Below are 14,978 nucleotides of genomic sequence, written 5' to 3'. Positions count from 1 at the left end.
TTACTCATTTTAATTTTAATCAGAACACATCTCATGCGTTTTTTTATCAAGCCATTGTCTTAACACCGCAATTTTAAGTTCCATTTGTTTGTCCATTTCACATGCACTGAGGGAGCTACAGCTCAGAAAGAAAACAGTCAGTGCCTTGGTTCTTGAGAAGTTCTGGGAAAGGACTGGGTGCCCCAAGCCATTTTCACCTGAGGAACCAGCCTTGTGATGCTAGGGGGAACCATCGGAGGGAAAGTGGGCCCCTCAGGAGCATTGCTGATGCAGCCTAGCCTCTTGCTGTACACCAGGCCAGAGGACATCCTTTGCAGACATCCCTGTGCTCAGTTCCCACTGCTGCTGGAGCGAGTCATCCGATCATACCCATTCTGCTGATGGACAAACACACATACCCAAGTTACTCAATCCCAGGCAGAACTGGGATTTCAACCTTGGTCTCCTTGATTCTGTAGCCTGAAGACATTTCTGCCTGTGGCTCCTCACTGTGACCCTGCTTTGTTTGTGTGGGTGGGGGTGAGTGTACTTTTCTTCCACCAAGCCTATTCTGTGTGCCCTCTCTCAGTTTCTAGCATACTCTCTTCTCCCCTCCCCCACCCTGCCCTATTCACTCATCTGGAACTCCCCTCACCCACCCCCACCACAGCAGCCCGGGAGCAGGAAGCCTTGGGCACCTCACCCTGCTATGCAGCCAGACCTTAGCCCAATCTTGAATTTCAGGTCTATAAATCACTTGGGTTGCGGGGGGCGGGGGTGCTCATAAAACTGTTCTTCTATGCTGGTCGGCCTGCTTGACCTCTTGTCCCCTCCAGACACCTTCTGCCTTCCTGGAGACTGGCCCAAGGAGGGGCCTGGGCATATATAGGGAGCCACTGTGGGAGGAGCTAGCCACAGAGGCTTTGGAAAGAGGTGAGGAGGGGGCTCTGGGGGTCTGGATGAGCAGGGGGGAACTGGGAAGCTCGGAGGTGCAGGGAGCCCAACGCTGAGCTCTGGCCAGTGACTGCCCTGCCTGAGCCTTGGTTCCCTCTTCTCTAAGGTGGCACACCATCAGGGTTTGTGGGAGGATTCTGAGCCTAGCAGAGAGCCGGGAGCATCCCCTGGCAGCTGGGGTGTGGAGGGAGGGCGGTGGCTCCAGCTGGGGCTGCCCTCCATGCCCGGCCTCTGCCTGGCCTTATTCGGGCTCATGTGTCCCAGGAAGACTATGGCATCCGCGGCAACAGAGGCAGAGAAGGGGTCTCCGGCCGTGGTGGGCCTGCTGGTGGTGGGCAACATCATTATTCTGGTGAGACCTCCCCCAGTGCCGGGAGCCCAGTGGGTGGGTGGAGAGGAGGGGACAGCCTAGGCTTGCCATGGCCAATGCCGCTGGCTCTTGGCTCTTGAGTCAGAGCAACCTGGATTTGAATCCCAGCTCTCCAGCGGGAGCAAGCCACTCTACTTCTCTGAAAATAGGAATGCCGAGAGGATGAGTTACTGGATTCTTGAGCTCAGACCAGAGTCTGGCATGTGCGGCTACTGTCTGTGTCAGCCACAGCAGCAGTAGTGCCCTGCAGCGGTAACAAGGAACAGCTGTTACTAGGACTAACGCGGAGCGCACTCACACCATGCGCTCTGTGAGTATTAGCTTGATTGGGGTCGAAGGTATCCTCTGAGAAGCCTTCCCCTCTCCTTGCTCCCATCTCTCATCCCTATAGGTACTAGATTTTTAGTTTCTCCAACATTTCTTTAAGCGCATACAAACAAATAGCATATATAGCTATTTTCTTCCCTTTTTGTCCAAGCGGTAGTTCATCCTATATCTTGTTCTGTGCTTCCCCGTTTTTCCTGCTCACATAGTCCATAGGCCACTCCACGAGAGTCCTCAGAGAGCCGCCCTGCCCTCTTCCACCCAGCAGAGCACTCCCTGTGTGCACGCCAGTGCCTGTGACATGAGGATGCAAAGAATAACCGCGGGTTTAGGATTTTCCTGCACAGACAGGACTAATTTCTGCAGGCAGCATTGCTGGGTCAAAGGGTTGATGCACTTGTAGTTGCTCTGGGCCTGGGCAGGTTAACAACACTGTTTGAGGGAGGCCAGGGGGACGGAGCATCTCCTCTGTTCCTGTCATGCACTCTAGGCTTCACGTGTGGCATCCCCCGGCATCCTTGAAGCATCCGACGACAGCTCGGGCGATGGAGGGGGTGGGGGTGGCTGGGGGGAGGAGGAGCAGGGATCCAGTCGGGCAGCCCTTCCCTTCTGGCCTCTGTCCAGCCCATCCCTAGTCATGGAAGGTGACATCCTTGCCATTCGCATGTGCCCACCTTGCCGAGGGCAGCGGAGGCTCAGAAGGGGAACCTGCTCAGAGACAGTCCTGTGGGCCCACCTGCTGTGCCCTCTCTAACCTGCTGCCCTGTCCAGCTGTCGGGCCTGGCCCTGTTTGCCGAGACGGTGTGGGTGACAGCTGACCAGTACCGTGTGTACCCACTGATGGGCGTCTCAGGCAAGGATGATGTCTTCGCCGGCGCCTGGATCGCCATCTTCTGCGGCTTCTCCTTCTTCGTGGTGGCCAGCTTTGGGGTGGGTGCAGTGCTCTGCCGCCGCCGGTCCATGATCCTCACGGTGAGGCCCCCGGGGGGGGCGGGATGGCATGGGGCCGGGCAGGCACAGAGTCACTGTAACCATGGCCACTGAGCCCCGAGTGTGTATTCAGTATGCACCACACTTGGGCCTCGTGGCAATCATTCTATTTAATCTTCCCATAACCCTGTAACACAGGTTCAGCCGTTACCCTCAATCTCCAGAGAAAACTGGGGCACAGAGAGGAAGGGAAGGGAGCTCTGCCCAGGAGGACGGCTCTTGAGTGGCAGGACGGAGATGCGAAATCTCAACTAGTTGGTCCCCAGTTGGTCTGTGCACATGAGCTCTGTCAAAACAACAACAACAATAGCACGGTTGCCACTTCGGGAGCACTTATTATGTTCTAAATGCTTTGCATAGATGGGTGCATTTACTCCTTACAACCCACCAGGAGATCCCATCATTACGGTGAGCACATTTGACAAGAGTTGAAACGGAGGCTCAGAGAAGTGAAGTCACTCATCCGAGGTTGCACAGCAGGTGGGTGACAGAGCCAGGATTGAAACCTGAGCAGTTCAGCTTGAGCCTTGTTCTTAATTTCCGCCAGTGATAACCGCCACCACAAGAACCCAGGCTTCCCAAGGACCACTCCTGTGCCTGGCACTAGGCGAAGCCGTTTAGAAAACGAGCTCCCTCAGTGTCTCCAGCCCCCGTCTGGAGTTAGTGCTTCTCTGCCCGTTTACCAGACAGGAAAACGGGGGCTCAAAGAGGCCAACAGCCCAGGGTGATAGGGAAGGCAGGAGCTTCGATCCCAGCCCCCCTGACTTAGAGACAACATTGTGCTGCCTCCACAGCCGAGGGCCTCTTAGATTCCTGAGAGCAGCGGGTTATTCCATCAACAAATATGGATGGAGCCAGAACCGTGGGCCCAGTCCTGCGCTGGGCACTTTGGCTATCTAGAGAGAAAATAGGAAAGCCCTAAGGGGAGGGTGCCCCCAATGGGGGCACAGTGGACAGTAAGGATGGAAGGAAGGTCTGGAGCTGGGGATTAGGAGGGGAGGCCTCAGTGAGGTGAGGGGGTGTGCATTTCTGTGGGAGGAAACAGCAAGAGGGGGCCAGGAGTCCAGTGTGGCTGGAACCAAGAGGGGGTGGGGTGCGGGAGAGGCAGTAAGGGTCCAGAGAAGGGAGGTACTATGGGCGATGGGCATGGAGAATGAGGGTGAGAAAAGGGAAGTGGGCCACTAAGTTGAGTCTTGCCAGTCTTGGTAAAGACTTTGGCTTTCTTGTGAGTAAGATGGGGCTCTGGAAAGGCTCTTTTCCTTCTCTTTTGCTTTCTTTCCTGCATGTAATTCTCTGACATAACAATTTAACTGAAGCCCTAAAAGCTCAGCCAACTGGTTAAAAAAAAAAAAAAAAGTTTGCGTCTGTGTCTTACTCCCTTATTAGTTTGTCATTAACTAAGACACGAATTTTTTTTTTTAATTATTATGGGAAATTTCAAACCTTGCGTGCAGTGAATGGCATGAACCCCACATACCCATCACCTAGTTTCAACAATATTGACCACAGCCTGGCCAGCCGGGTTCCCTCGGCTTCACCCTCTACCTGCCCACATCCTTCTTCCTGGTGTGTTCTGAAGTGCATTCCAGACACCAGGTCATTTACCTGTAAGTACTTGAGTGCACGTTTCTCTGAGCGCTAAGGACGTTGCTGAGAGCAGTCAGGCATGTTGTGCCGCTCATCTCTTGGCAAAGGTGTTGGCGTATCCACGTTCCACCCCCTGTTGCTTTAAGGGAGAAGGTGAGGGGTGAGGAAAGTGCTTTTTTTTCTTTTTATGCACAACAAACGTGCCACGAGTATGCCCTACAAATTCAATATCTAGTCTCCGTTCAAATGCCTCTGGTTGTCTCAAGAATGTCTGTTTTGTTTTGTTTTTCCTGTAGTAGACATTTATTTTACTGTGCCCAGACTGATAGTTAATTTCAGGCAATACTTTACATATTTTTGTTGATATCATTTTTTTAAAGATTTTATTCATTTACTTGACAGAGAGAGATCACAAGTAGGCAGAGAGGCAGGCCTCTCTGGGGGGAGCAGGCTCCCCTTGAGCAGAGAGCCCAATGTGGGGCTTGATCCCAGGACCCTGAGATCATGACCTGAGCCAACAAACCCAGAGGCTTAACCCACCAAGCCACCCAGGCGCCCCTGATTTAATTTTTTTCCTAACATTTTATTATTAAAAAATCCAAACATACAAGAAAGGTGAAAGACTTGACTAGGGAATGCTTGTACACCCACCACCTAGATGCTACTGGTCACATTGTCCTGAACTTCTTTTTAAAATCCCTCGGGGGCGGGGGGGGGGGCGGTGCGCGGCTGGGTGCCTCAGTGGGTTGAAGCCTCTGCCTTCAGCTCAGGTCATAGTCTCAGGGTCCTGGGATGGAGCCCTGCATCAGGCTCTCTGCTCATCAGGGAGCCTGCTTTCCCTTCTCTCTCTGCCTGTCTCTCTGCCTACTTGTGATCCCTCTCTGTCAAAATAAATGAATAAAATTTAAAAATAAAAGAAAATCCCTTGAGGGGGTGTGACTTGGCAGGCTTTGCCCTGCCTGACTGGGTGGTGCCTCTGTCTCTCCCTCCATCTCTCCCCAGTACCTGGTGCTCATGCTCATTGTCTACATCTTCGAGTGCGCCTCCTGCATCACGTCCTACACTCACCGCGACTATGTGAGCTGGGCAGAGGCCAGGGGAGGGGTGTGACTTGGGGCAAGAGTGGCAAGGATCCGGGTCTGGGTCTGCGGGTGGAGTGGTGGTTGACCTCACTCCCCACCTAGCCCCACTGGACCCTGTTCTTCCTGGACCTCCACAGATGGTATCCAACCCATCCCTGATTACCAAGCAGATGCTGACCTTCTACAGTGCAGACACCGACCAGGGCCAGGAACTGACTCGTCTCTGGGACCGTGTCATGATTGAGGTAGACGAGGGAGAGCAAAGGGGTGAGGGGGTAGGAAGGGCTGGAGGAATGGGGCTCTGACCACAGAGGTAGATAGGCGCCTCCCCTTATGCCCACTGGTAGATGATACCCACTTCTGTGGTTCTTCTGGAGAACAGGGTTGGTCATGGCCATTTTCCAGGTGACTAGACAGGCCCAGAAAAGGGAATGTCACCTGCTGTCACATGGTTGGTAAGCCGGGATCAGAGTCTGCCAGTCTTGATCCAGAGCCCCTACCGTTATAGATACCTTCTTAATAAGGAGGATAATCATAATAATGAACATTTAATGAGCACTAACTTTTTTTTGAGTACTGTTAGAAGCACTTTTAAAGCTTATTTAATTCTCACAACCACCATAAGGGAGATCAGCTTTCCAGCCATGAAGAAATCAAGGTAAGAGGTTGAGTGGCTTACACAAGGTCACACAGCTGGTAGGTCATAGAACCAGAAGAATTCAAACCCAGGCCACCAGCTTCCAGAAATCACATTCTTTTTTTTTTTTTTTTTAAGATTTTATTTATTTAGGGCGCCTGGGTGGCTCAGTGGGTTAAACCTCTGCCTTCGGCTCAGGTCATGATCCCAGGGTCCTGGGATCGAGCCTCGCATCAGGCTCTCTGCTCAGCGGGGAGCCTGCTTCCTCCTCTCTCTCTACCTGCCTCTCTGCCTACTTGTGATCTCTGTCTGTCAAATAAATAAATAAACTCTTCAAAAAAAAAAACTTTCAAAAAAAAAAGATTTTATTTATTTATTTGACAGACAGAGATCACAGAGAGGCAGGCAGAGAGAGGAGGAAGCAGGCTCCCTGCTGAGCAGAAAGCCTGAGTGGGACTCGATCCTAGGGTCCTGGGATCATGACCTGAGCCAAAGGCAGAGGCTTTAACCCACTGAGCCACCCAGGGGTTCCCCCCCCCCTTTTTTTAACATTCACATATTTATTTGAGTGAGAGATCATGCACATTTGTGGGGTGGGGAAGGGCAGAGGGGATGGGAGAGAGAGTCTCAAGTGGACTCTGTGCCAGGTGCAGAGCTTGACGCAGGGCCCGACCCCACAACCCCAAGATCACAACCCATCACGACCCAGGCCGAAACCAAGAGTCAGATGTTCAACTGACTACACCACCCAGGCGCCCCCAGAAGCCACATTCTTAATTAAACCCAACATGATACGGCACAAGAGAAGAATACTGAGGACCCAATGGAAATTGAGGTCCCAATTTGGTTCAAGTCATACCTCTAGCTAGGATTGGAACTCATATGTGAAGGCGCCTATGTTTTCATCATTCAGGACCACCAACTAAACACAGATGCTAGAAGAAACCAGAGATCCTTCTTTGGGTGTCACTTACCTCAAATTTTTTTGACAGCTAATTCAAAAGAATTTTAAAATGACTCATGAGTGTGGGTTTGACTCAAACCCCCCACCAGCCCCGTGGTGCCGGGATAAATATCTCTTGCTCCTTGTTCACAAGCACAGACGCTGCCCACCCCCCACCTCAAGGCCCAGGACATGGGAAGTCGGGACCTTCCTCACTCTGTGACCTTAGGCGAGTGGCTGTCCTCTCGGAGCCAGAGCCTGCCTGACCCCCTGCCTTTCTCTCCAGCAAGAGTGCTGTGGCACATCCGGTCCCATGGACTGGGTGAACTTCACATCAGCCTTCCGGGCGGCCACCCCGGAGGTGGTGTTCCCCTGGCCCCCACTGTGCTGTCGGCGGACTGGCAACTTTATTCCCCTCAATGAAGAAGGCTGCCGCCTGGGCCACACGGACTACCTGTTCACCAAGGTGTGTCCCCTCCCTGCAGCTCCCCTGTCTGTGCGGCATGGGTCTGGCCCCCTCTGGTCCTTCTATCTCTTCCCCCCTCCCACAGTCTTCTCCTCCTCCCCCCTCTGGCTTCTTTCATTCTCTCCCCTCTCTCTGGCTCTCTCAACTCTCTCTCCATCTGTCCCTCTTCCCTCTGCAAGTCAGTGGGAGGCACAGGGTCTCTCTGATCCCGAACCGGACCTGCAACTTTTCTTCCGGTTGCCTGGGAATGAGAGCAACAGGAATCACAGAAACAGCACCACCACCATAGTAACCAACGTTCATTGAGCCTTTGCATTGTGCCTGGCATCCTTCTAAGGGCTTCAAGTCTTTGTCTTAGTTAATTCCCACCACGGCCTGTGAGGTATGGGTTTATAATGATCCCATTTTAAGGATGATGAAACGGAGTTCATTCGCTATTAAGGGATGGAGCTGGGACTGGATTTCAGGCAGACAGGCCCCAATTAGGGGCTTTAAGCAGGGCAAGGGGAGTGCAAAGGCGGAGAGAGAAACCAGAGGAGGTTAGACTAGGAGAAGAAATGGTTCCAGCGGTCCCTCTGGCTGCTTCGGGACCCTGGAACCATACGACTTAGATCAGGTGTCATGGAGAAGGGAGCCTGCGCCAACCATCACCACCCTCGGAGCCAGACAGCCATTTCTGAAGCCCAATTCTGTGCAGAGTGTGCGCGTGCGTCCATTCACGGACGCTCCACGGCCACCTTCAAGGCCAGTGCTGTCAAGATTGTCACCTCCCAGATAGGAAAACTAAGGCTCAGAGAGCCAGAATCATTCCCAGGCCCCAACAGCTAACAAATGATGGAGCTGGCCCCCAACTCAGTCCCGCCTGACTCCAGGACGAACACCCCGAAACTTTGTTCTCGGCTGCTTCCAAGTCGAGGCAGGGGTCTACCTGAGGGTGATTCTGTTGTGAGTCTCAGGCCCCACTTGACCTCATTCCTAAACGGGGAGGCATCAAAACTGCACTGCTCGTAGTGAAGGCAAATTTCAATCCTGGGCACCTGTGGGCAGCATGGCAAGCCAGCTCTGTACAAACCTGTCCTCAGACTGTCATAACCACGGCCACACACCTACTTGTGTGGGGCCTGGGTTCAACATCACATCCCTGGCTCCCCAAAACCATTCTGGGAGGTAGACACTGCCACAATCGCCATTGCACGGCTGAGAAAACCAAGGCTTGAAGAAGGAAAGGCACACAGTGACTCTCCCTCAGGGCTAGCCCTACTGGGCATTTCCTCAAACTCCCATGTTTTTCCCCTTGCCCAGGGCTGCTTTGAGCACATCGGCCATGCCATTGACAGCTACACATGGGGGATTTCATGGTTTGGTTTTGCCATCCTGATGTGGACGGTAAGTGGCGGGAACCTATGGGCAAGAGGGGGATGTGGGTGTGGGGCTGGAGCGTCCCTCACCTGACTGCCTCCTGGTACAGCTCCCTGTGATGCTCATAGCCATGTATTTCTACACCACATTGTGAGGAGCAAGAAGGGAAAATCACGTGCACGTGCAGCCTCCTCCCGTTCCTGTTTCCTCTGGCTGAGGGCTTGATGGCTGCCTCACCTCCCCCTTCCGACCTCTCTCAACCTTCCCCCCCTTCCACTCCCTCCAAAGACCTTTTACCAACTTTCTGAGCCCTGCTGAGACTTGGGGATGCCCTGAAACCCTTGGACATGTGTACAGGGACCCTTAGGACCCTTAGGGACCTCATTTCACTTTGCTGATTCCTGGCCCATCTTTGAGCATCAATTTAAAGTTCTGTTCTCAGGGGACCTTTCCTGGATCCCACTACCCCCATCACCAATGCCTCTCCTGTAGCTCCTCCTTCATGGCAGTTGTTGCCATTTTTGCTAAATAGTTTGTGATTGTTTATACTCTGGTAGATGGGATTGCCATGAGGGGAGGGACAAGCTCTGTCATGGTTACTTTATTGTCCTCAATATCACCCAGCAGAGGGAGGGGCATCAATATTCAATAAATACTGGTTGAATGAATTAATTTGTTTTCCTTGGGGGCAAAGGCAAATGAACAAGAACTCTTCCAATGGAAGTTGCAGAAACCCAGTGGGCACTGACTGAAACATAACATGAAATTTCTTGGCTCGTGTAACTGAGATAACATTGCTGGCTTCCGGAATATCTAGATCCAGGAGTTCAAAGTTTCCAGGAAACCTGTTTCATTCTCAGGCAGGATTCCTTTGGCAACACCAGACTTAACAACTTTACACTAAGCCACACAGCAGGAAGAGACCCCTCTCTCCCAATAGTTTGAGCCAAGGTCAAGGATTCAATTTCACTTAGAGTCCAGGCCCATCCTTTGGTGGGGGAGGGAGGGTACCTGAATTACTACTGCTGTGAAGGATGGTGTTGGGAAGTGGGGGTGATTTATCAAAGGAAAATTAGAGTGCAAGGTTGTTGGGCCAGTACACGTGGCAGATAGCCTCCTCCCAATGGCTGTAGCTTCCAGCAAGTTCTCTAATGGATGCATGGCAGCAAACACTCTAGGAATCTCATCCTCACTGTTGTCCTCTCTCAAGCAGGCCAACCTCTGTCCATTTTATAGTGGTTAGGTCCTGCCAAGAGGGCCGGGCTTCCTTCCCCTCCAAATGATGTTTCCCAGAGTCCTCCTTTTCTCCACTGGTCTGCAAACCCTGAATTCAGATATCAGCTTTTAAAAATATACTTCTGTTTATTTTTTAAAAGATTTTATTTCTTTGAGAGAGAGACAGAGACAGAGATAGCGAGAGAAAGCATGAATGGGGAGCTGAGCGAAAAGCCCAACACAGTACTCGATCCCAGGGCCCTGGGATCATGACCTGAGCCAAGGCCGGCGCTTAACTGCCGGAGTCACCCAAGGGCCCCTTTAAATGTACTTTTAAAAATATATAATGGTCAGGGGCGCCTGGGTGGCTCAGTGGGTTAAAGCCTCTGCCTTCAGCTCAGGTCATAGTCTCAGGGTCCTGGGATCAAGCCCTGCATTGGGCTCTCTGAGCAGCAGGGGCCTGCTTCCTCCTCTCTCTCTCTGCCTGACTCTCTGCCTACTTGTGATCTCTGTCTGTCAAATGGATAAATAGTATATATATATTATATATATTATATATATAATATAATATAATATATATAATGGTCAAAGAGGCTTTTTGTTAGGGTGAAGAATTGGAAACATCCCTCAGCAGGGAATGTACAGTTCATGTTCTATCCTTAGACTGGATTCCCTGTTGCTTAATAAGAAGATAGAGTTATGTGAGCCAATACAAAAAGATGTCACAATGGTCTAAGTAACTGGAAAGTATATATAAGGGTGTTCATCACAGTGACTTAAATGAACCTCTGGAGGGGACTGGTTAGGTTAGCTAGGCTATGTCTGTAGTCTGGAATACCACACAGTAGTAAAAACTAATGTTTTACCATGGAGAAATCTTCAAGAGATGCAGAGTAGAAAAACTTATAAGCCACATACAGTACTTTTATTCGTAGATACATTTTCAGAGCTGGTCTTTTTTTTTTTTTTTTTAAAGATTTATTTATTTATTTGACAGAGAGAGATTACAAGTAGGCAGAGAGGCAGGCAGAGAGAAGGAGGAAGCAGGCTCCCTGCTGAGCAGGGAGCCCGATGCGGGACTCGATCCCAGGACCCTGAGATCATGACCTGAGCCGAAGGCAGCGGCTTAACCCACTGAGCCACCCAGGCGCCCCAGAGCTGGTCTTTTTAAAGAAATGGGTCAGTGGGGCGCCTGGGTGGCTCAATGGGTTAAAGCCTCTGCCTTCGGCTCAGGTCATGATCCCAGGGTCCTGGGATCGAGCCCTGCATCAGGCTTTCTGCTCAGCAGGGAGACTGCTTCCTCCTCCTCTCTCTCTGCCTGCCTCTCTGCCTACTTGTGATCTCTACCTGCCAAATAAATAAATAAAATCTTAAAAAAAAAAAAAAAGAAATGGGTCAATGTCTTTAGCCTAATGTTTAAAAGAATGGAAAAAAATACTTTAAAAAAACCCCCAAATCATTTATAACCCTACTATTTGAAGAAGATAAAAATTTAGAAATGGAAGTGTCCCATATTTCACTCCCCAGTAAATCACCACCCCTCCCCAAATCTGGTCCACCCCCCACCCCCACTAGAATAATTGCAATGAACACATGAATGTCCTTTCTGGCTTTTCAAAATTTATATTGACACATCTATAGATACATTTTTTTAAAGATTTTATTTATTTATTTGACAGAGAGAGAGATCACAAGTAGGCAGAGAGGCAGATGGAGAGGAGGGGGGAAGCAAACTCCCTGCTGAGCAGAGAGCCTGACATGGGGCTCGATTCCAGGACCCTGAGATCATGACTGAGCCAAAGGCAGAGGCTAAACCACTGAGCCACCCAGGTGCCCCTACACATCTATAGATATTTACAAAAGCACTCACTGCCTAATAGAATCATGCTTTAAAATATTGCTTTGTAACTCGCTTTTTTCACTTAACTATATGTTATGGTCACTTTCCATGTCAGTATTTATGAATTCACCTTCTTATTTTTTTGTTTTGTTTTTGTTTTTATTATTGCAATGCACTCCAGGCTATAGATGCATCATAGATCATCTTGATTGGTTGTTCAGTAAACAAGGCAAGGAGCAGAACACGATACATAACTGATCTCATTTTTATTAAAAAAAATATTTTAATGTATTTATATATACATGTTTTATATATTATATATTGATTTAGCTTAATTAACATATAATTTAATTACTATATAATTTAATTAATAGATATATTTCTAAATTATTTGTATATATATTCCCCACAAAGGACTTCATACATATTTTTATGTTTGAAAAACTTAAAGAAAAAAGAAAAACTTTGTATAAAGATTATCTATTATTTTTCAAAAACAAGAAAAGTGGTTTCTAAAATACTAAACAACAGTTTACTTTGTAAGCCAGAATTTTAAAACCATCATGTAGACATGATACACTGCATTATTTGTTTTTTTATTTTTAAAATATTTTATTTACTTCTTTTTTAAAAGATCTTATTTATATATTTGACAGAGAGATCACAAGTAGGCAGAGAGGCAAGCAGAGAGAGAAGGGGAAGCAGGCTCCCCACCAAGCAGAGAGCCTGATGTGGGGCTCGATCCCAGGACCCTGAGATCATGACCCAAGCTGAAGGCAGATATTTAACCAACTGAGCCACCCAGGTGTGCCGATGATTGCTTTTCTGATAAAAATATAAATATGTGCATGCTAGCATTAAAATTATGAAACAAAGCCCCCCAAAAGTTACCATTGGTTATGAAGGAAGGGGAGATAAGTTCAGGGGATTTTTATTTCATTCCTTGGGCATTTTGGCATTTTCCAAATATTCTATGATGATTATTGCTGGCCTCCAAAACCAATAAATAAATATTAATCAAAATGTCACCATGGGGGGTGCCTGGATGGCTCAGTGGGTTAAAGCCTCTGCCTTCGGCTCAGGTCATGATCCCAGGGTCATGGGATCGAGCCCCACATCGGGCTCTCTGCTCAGCAGGTTCTCTCTGCCTGCCTCTCTGCCTACTTGTGATCTCTGTCTGTCAAATAAATAAATAAATAAAACTTAAAAAAAAAATGTCACCATGGCATGTGAGAGGTGTATTGACCCAAAAAAAAAAAAAAAAAAAAGTGAAAACAGGCCAGGCCTGCCAAATGCTGGGGCATGGGGGTTGGCCTCTGGGAGGGCAGCGAACCCGGCTTCCTCCTCTGTCCCAGATCTGTCCCTGCCTTCCTTGGCTCCATCTGGTCACACACCTGCAGAATGTGGCTCACTCAGCCGGACGGGCAGCAGCGTGGCCTGGTCTAGGCAGGCCTTGCCTAGCAGAACAGGTATGTTTCCTCCGGCCCCACTACTCAGACGCCCTGTAGGTGAGAGGGAAACTGAGAGATGAGGGCCAGGTGGGGCTCTCAGGACCATCCAAGGGAGAGGGAGCCATTTAATGGCTCTTCCTACTACATCTCTACATGACCACATCTGTCCATGGCTTGATCTAGCCTCTGACCCTCCATGGCTCCCCAGTGTCCTCAGGACGTCCAGCACCTCTGCTTGGCACCGAGGGGCCCTTATGGCCTGTCTCCCTGCCACTTGCCCGGGCTTATCTCCCTCTTCTGCCCTACTGGGCCAATCTCTCTTTCACCATCTGAGAGTATAGAATGGAAAGAATGAACTGTACTAGCAATCAAGCAGAAACACACCTCTGATTACATCCACTGGTGTTTACCCTCCTTACAGGGGGCAGGTTGGCTCAGTCACTAAAATATTACATCTCACCCCTTTGACCTCCTGATTCTCCCTCTGGGAATCTATTCTGCAAATGTGCTCACACGTATGTGCAAAGACCTATGTGCACGAATAACTAAAAAGCCATGCATGGGAAACAGCCTAAATCACGTCAGAAGGGAAGGAGTTATATAATTCATTTGCACTCCAGGGAACACTATGCAACCAGGTTTAAAGGGAAACACATTTACATTAGTTAATATGAAACCATCTCCAAGATATATTGTTCGTTGAGAAAAATGCAACATGCAAAACTGAATGTATGCTAAATGCAACCTTATATCCTAGATTGGAGCTTGGAAGACAAAATACATTAGTGGAAAAACTAGCACCATCCAAATAAAGTCTGGAGTTGTTTTTTTTTTTTTTTAAAGATTTTATTTATTTGACAGAGATCACAAGTAGGCAGAGAGGCAGGCAGAGAAAGAGGAGGAAGTAGGCTTCCTCCAAGCAGAGAGCCCGATGAGGGGCTCCAATCCCAGGACCCTGAGATCATGACCTGAGCTGAAAGCAGAGGCTTTAATCCACTAAGCCACACAGACTCCCAGGTCTGGAGTTTAGTTAGTGGTTGCAGCCCGACACTTTTAATTTTCTTGGTTTGGATTTTTGTACATGGCTATGTAATATGTTAACACGGGGAGAAACTGGGAGAAGGGTATACAAGAATTCTCTGTACTGTCTTTGTAACTTTTCCACAAATCTAGAATTCTTCCAAAATAAAACGCACCTGGGTGGCTCAGTTAAGTGTCTGCCTTTGGCTCAAGTTATGATCCTGGGGTCCTGGGATTGAGACCCCTGTTGAGTTCCCTGCTCAGTGGGGAGCCTGCTTCTCCTTCTCCCTCTAGCCATGCCCTTATTCAAAAAAACTTTTTAAATTTAAAAACTTTTAAACGTTTCTGTATTTGTAGAACTCTAAAAAGGAGGAAAAAAGAGCAGTTTTTGTATGCATGGGAAGTGTCCTTTATTTTAGGAGTAATTTTCCGTAATTCAGGAAGAATTATCCACTTTGACAACTGATGAATAGTTTAAAAATAAGTTATACTGCGCGCCTGGGTGACTCAGTGGGTTAAAGCCTCTGCCTTTGGCTCGGGTCATGATCCCAGGGTCCTGGGATTGATCCCCACATCGGGCTCTGCTCAGCGGGGAGCCTGCTTCCCCTTCTCTATCTGCCTGCCTCTCTGCCTGCTTGTGATCTCTGTCAAATAAATAAAATCTTAAAAAAAAAAGGTACACTTGCACTTGCATCATGATTTTTTCAGAGTACCAACCTGACCAATGTCATTATTTGAAAATTTGTATCTGATGGCACAAT

At 49.0% G+C, this 14,978-nt stretch overlaps 1 protein-coding gene across 1 annotated transcript; it reads left to right on the top strand.

The window, feature by feature from the left end:
• Nucleotides 1-32: 32 nt before the first annotated feature.
• UPK1A (uroplakin 1A) lies at nt 33-9,425 on the top strand. The gene is made up of 7 exons (XM_004765092.3): nt 33-1,285; nt 2,399-2,599; nt 5,207-5,281; nt 5,424-5,531; nt 7,153-7,332; nt 8,635-8,718; nt 8,801-9,425. Exons 1-7 carry the CDS (start codon nt 1,154-1,156, stop codon nt 8,843-8,845), a joined length of 825 nt encoding a protein of 274 aa, XP_004765149.1. The 5' UTR covers nt 33-1,153; the 3' UTR covers nt 8,846-9,425.
• Nucleotides 9,426-14,978: the final 5,553 nt, after the last annotated feature.

This window comes from Mustela putorius, unplaced genomic scaffold (genome assembly GCF_011764305.1).
Source record: "Mustela putorius furo isolate JIRA1106 unplaced genomic scaffold, ASM1176430v1.1 tig00000174_pilon_pilon_pilon, whole genome shotgun sequence".
Taxonomy (NCBI): domain Eukaryota; kingdom Metazoa; phylum Chordata; class Mammalia; order Carnivora; family Mustelidae; genus Mustela; species Mustela putorius.
The sequence above is the reverse complement of the archived record's forward strand: the minus strand, read 5'-3'. Positions and strand labels throughout refer to the sequence as shown.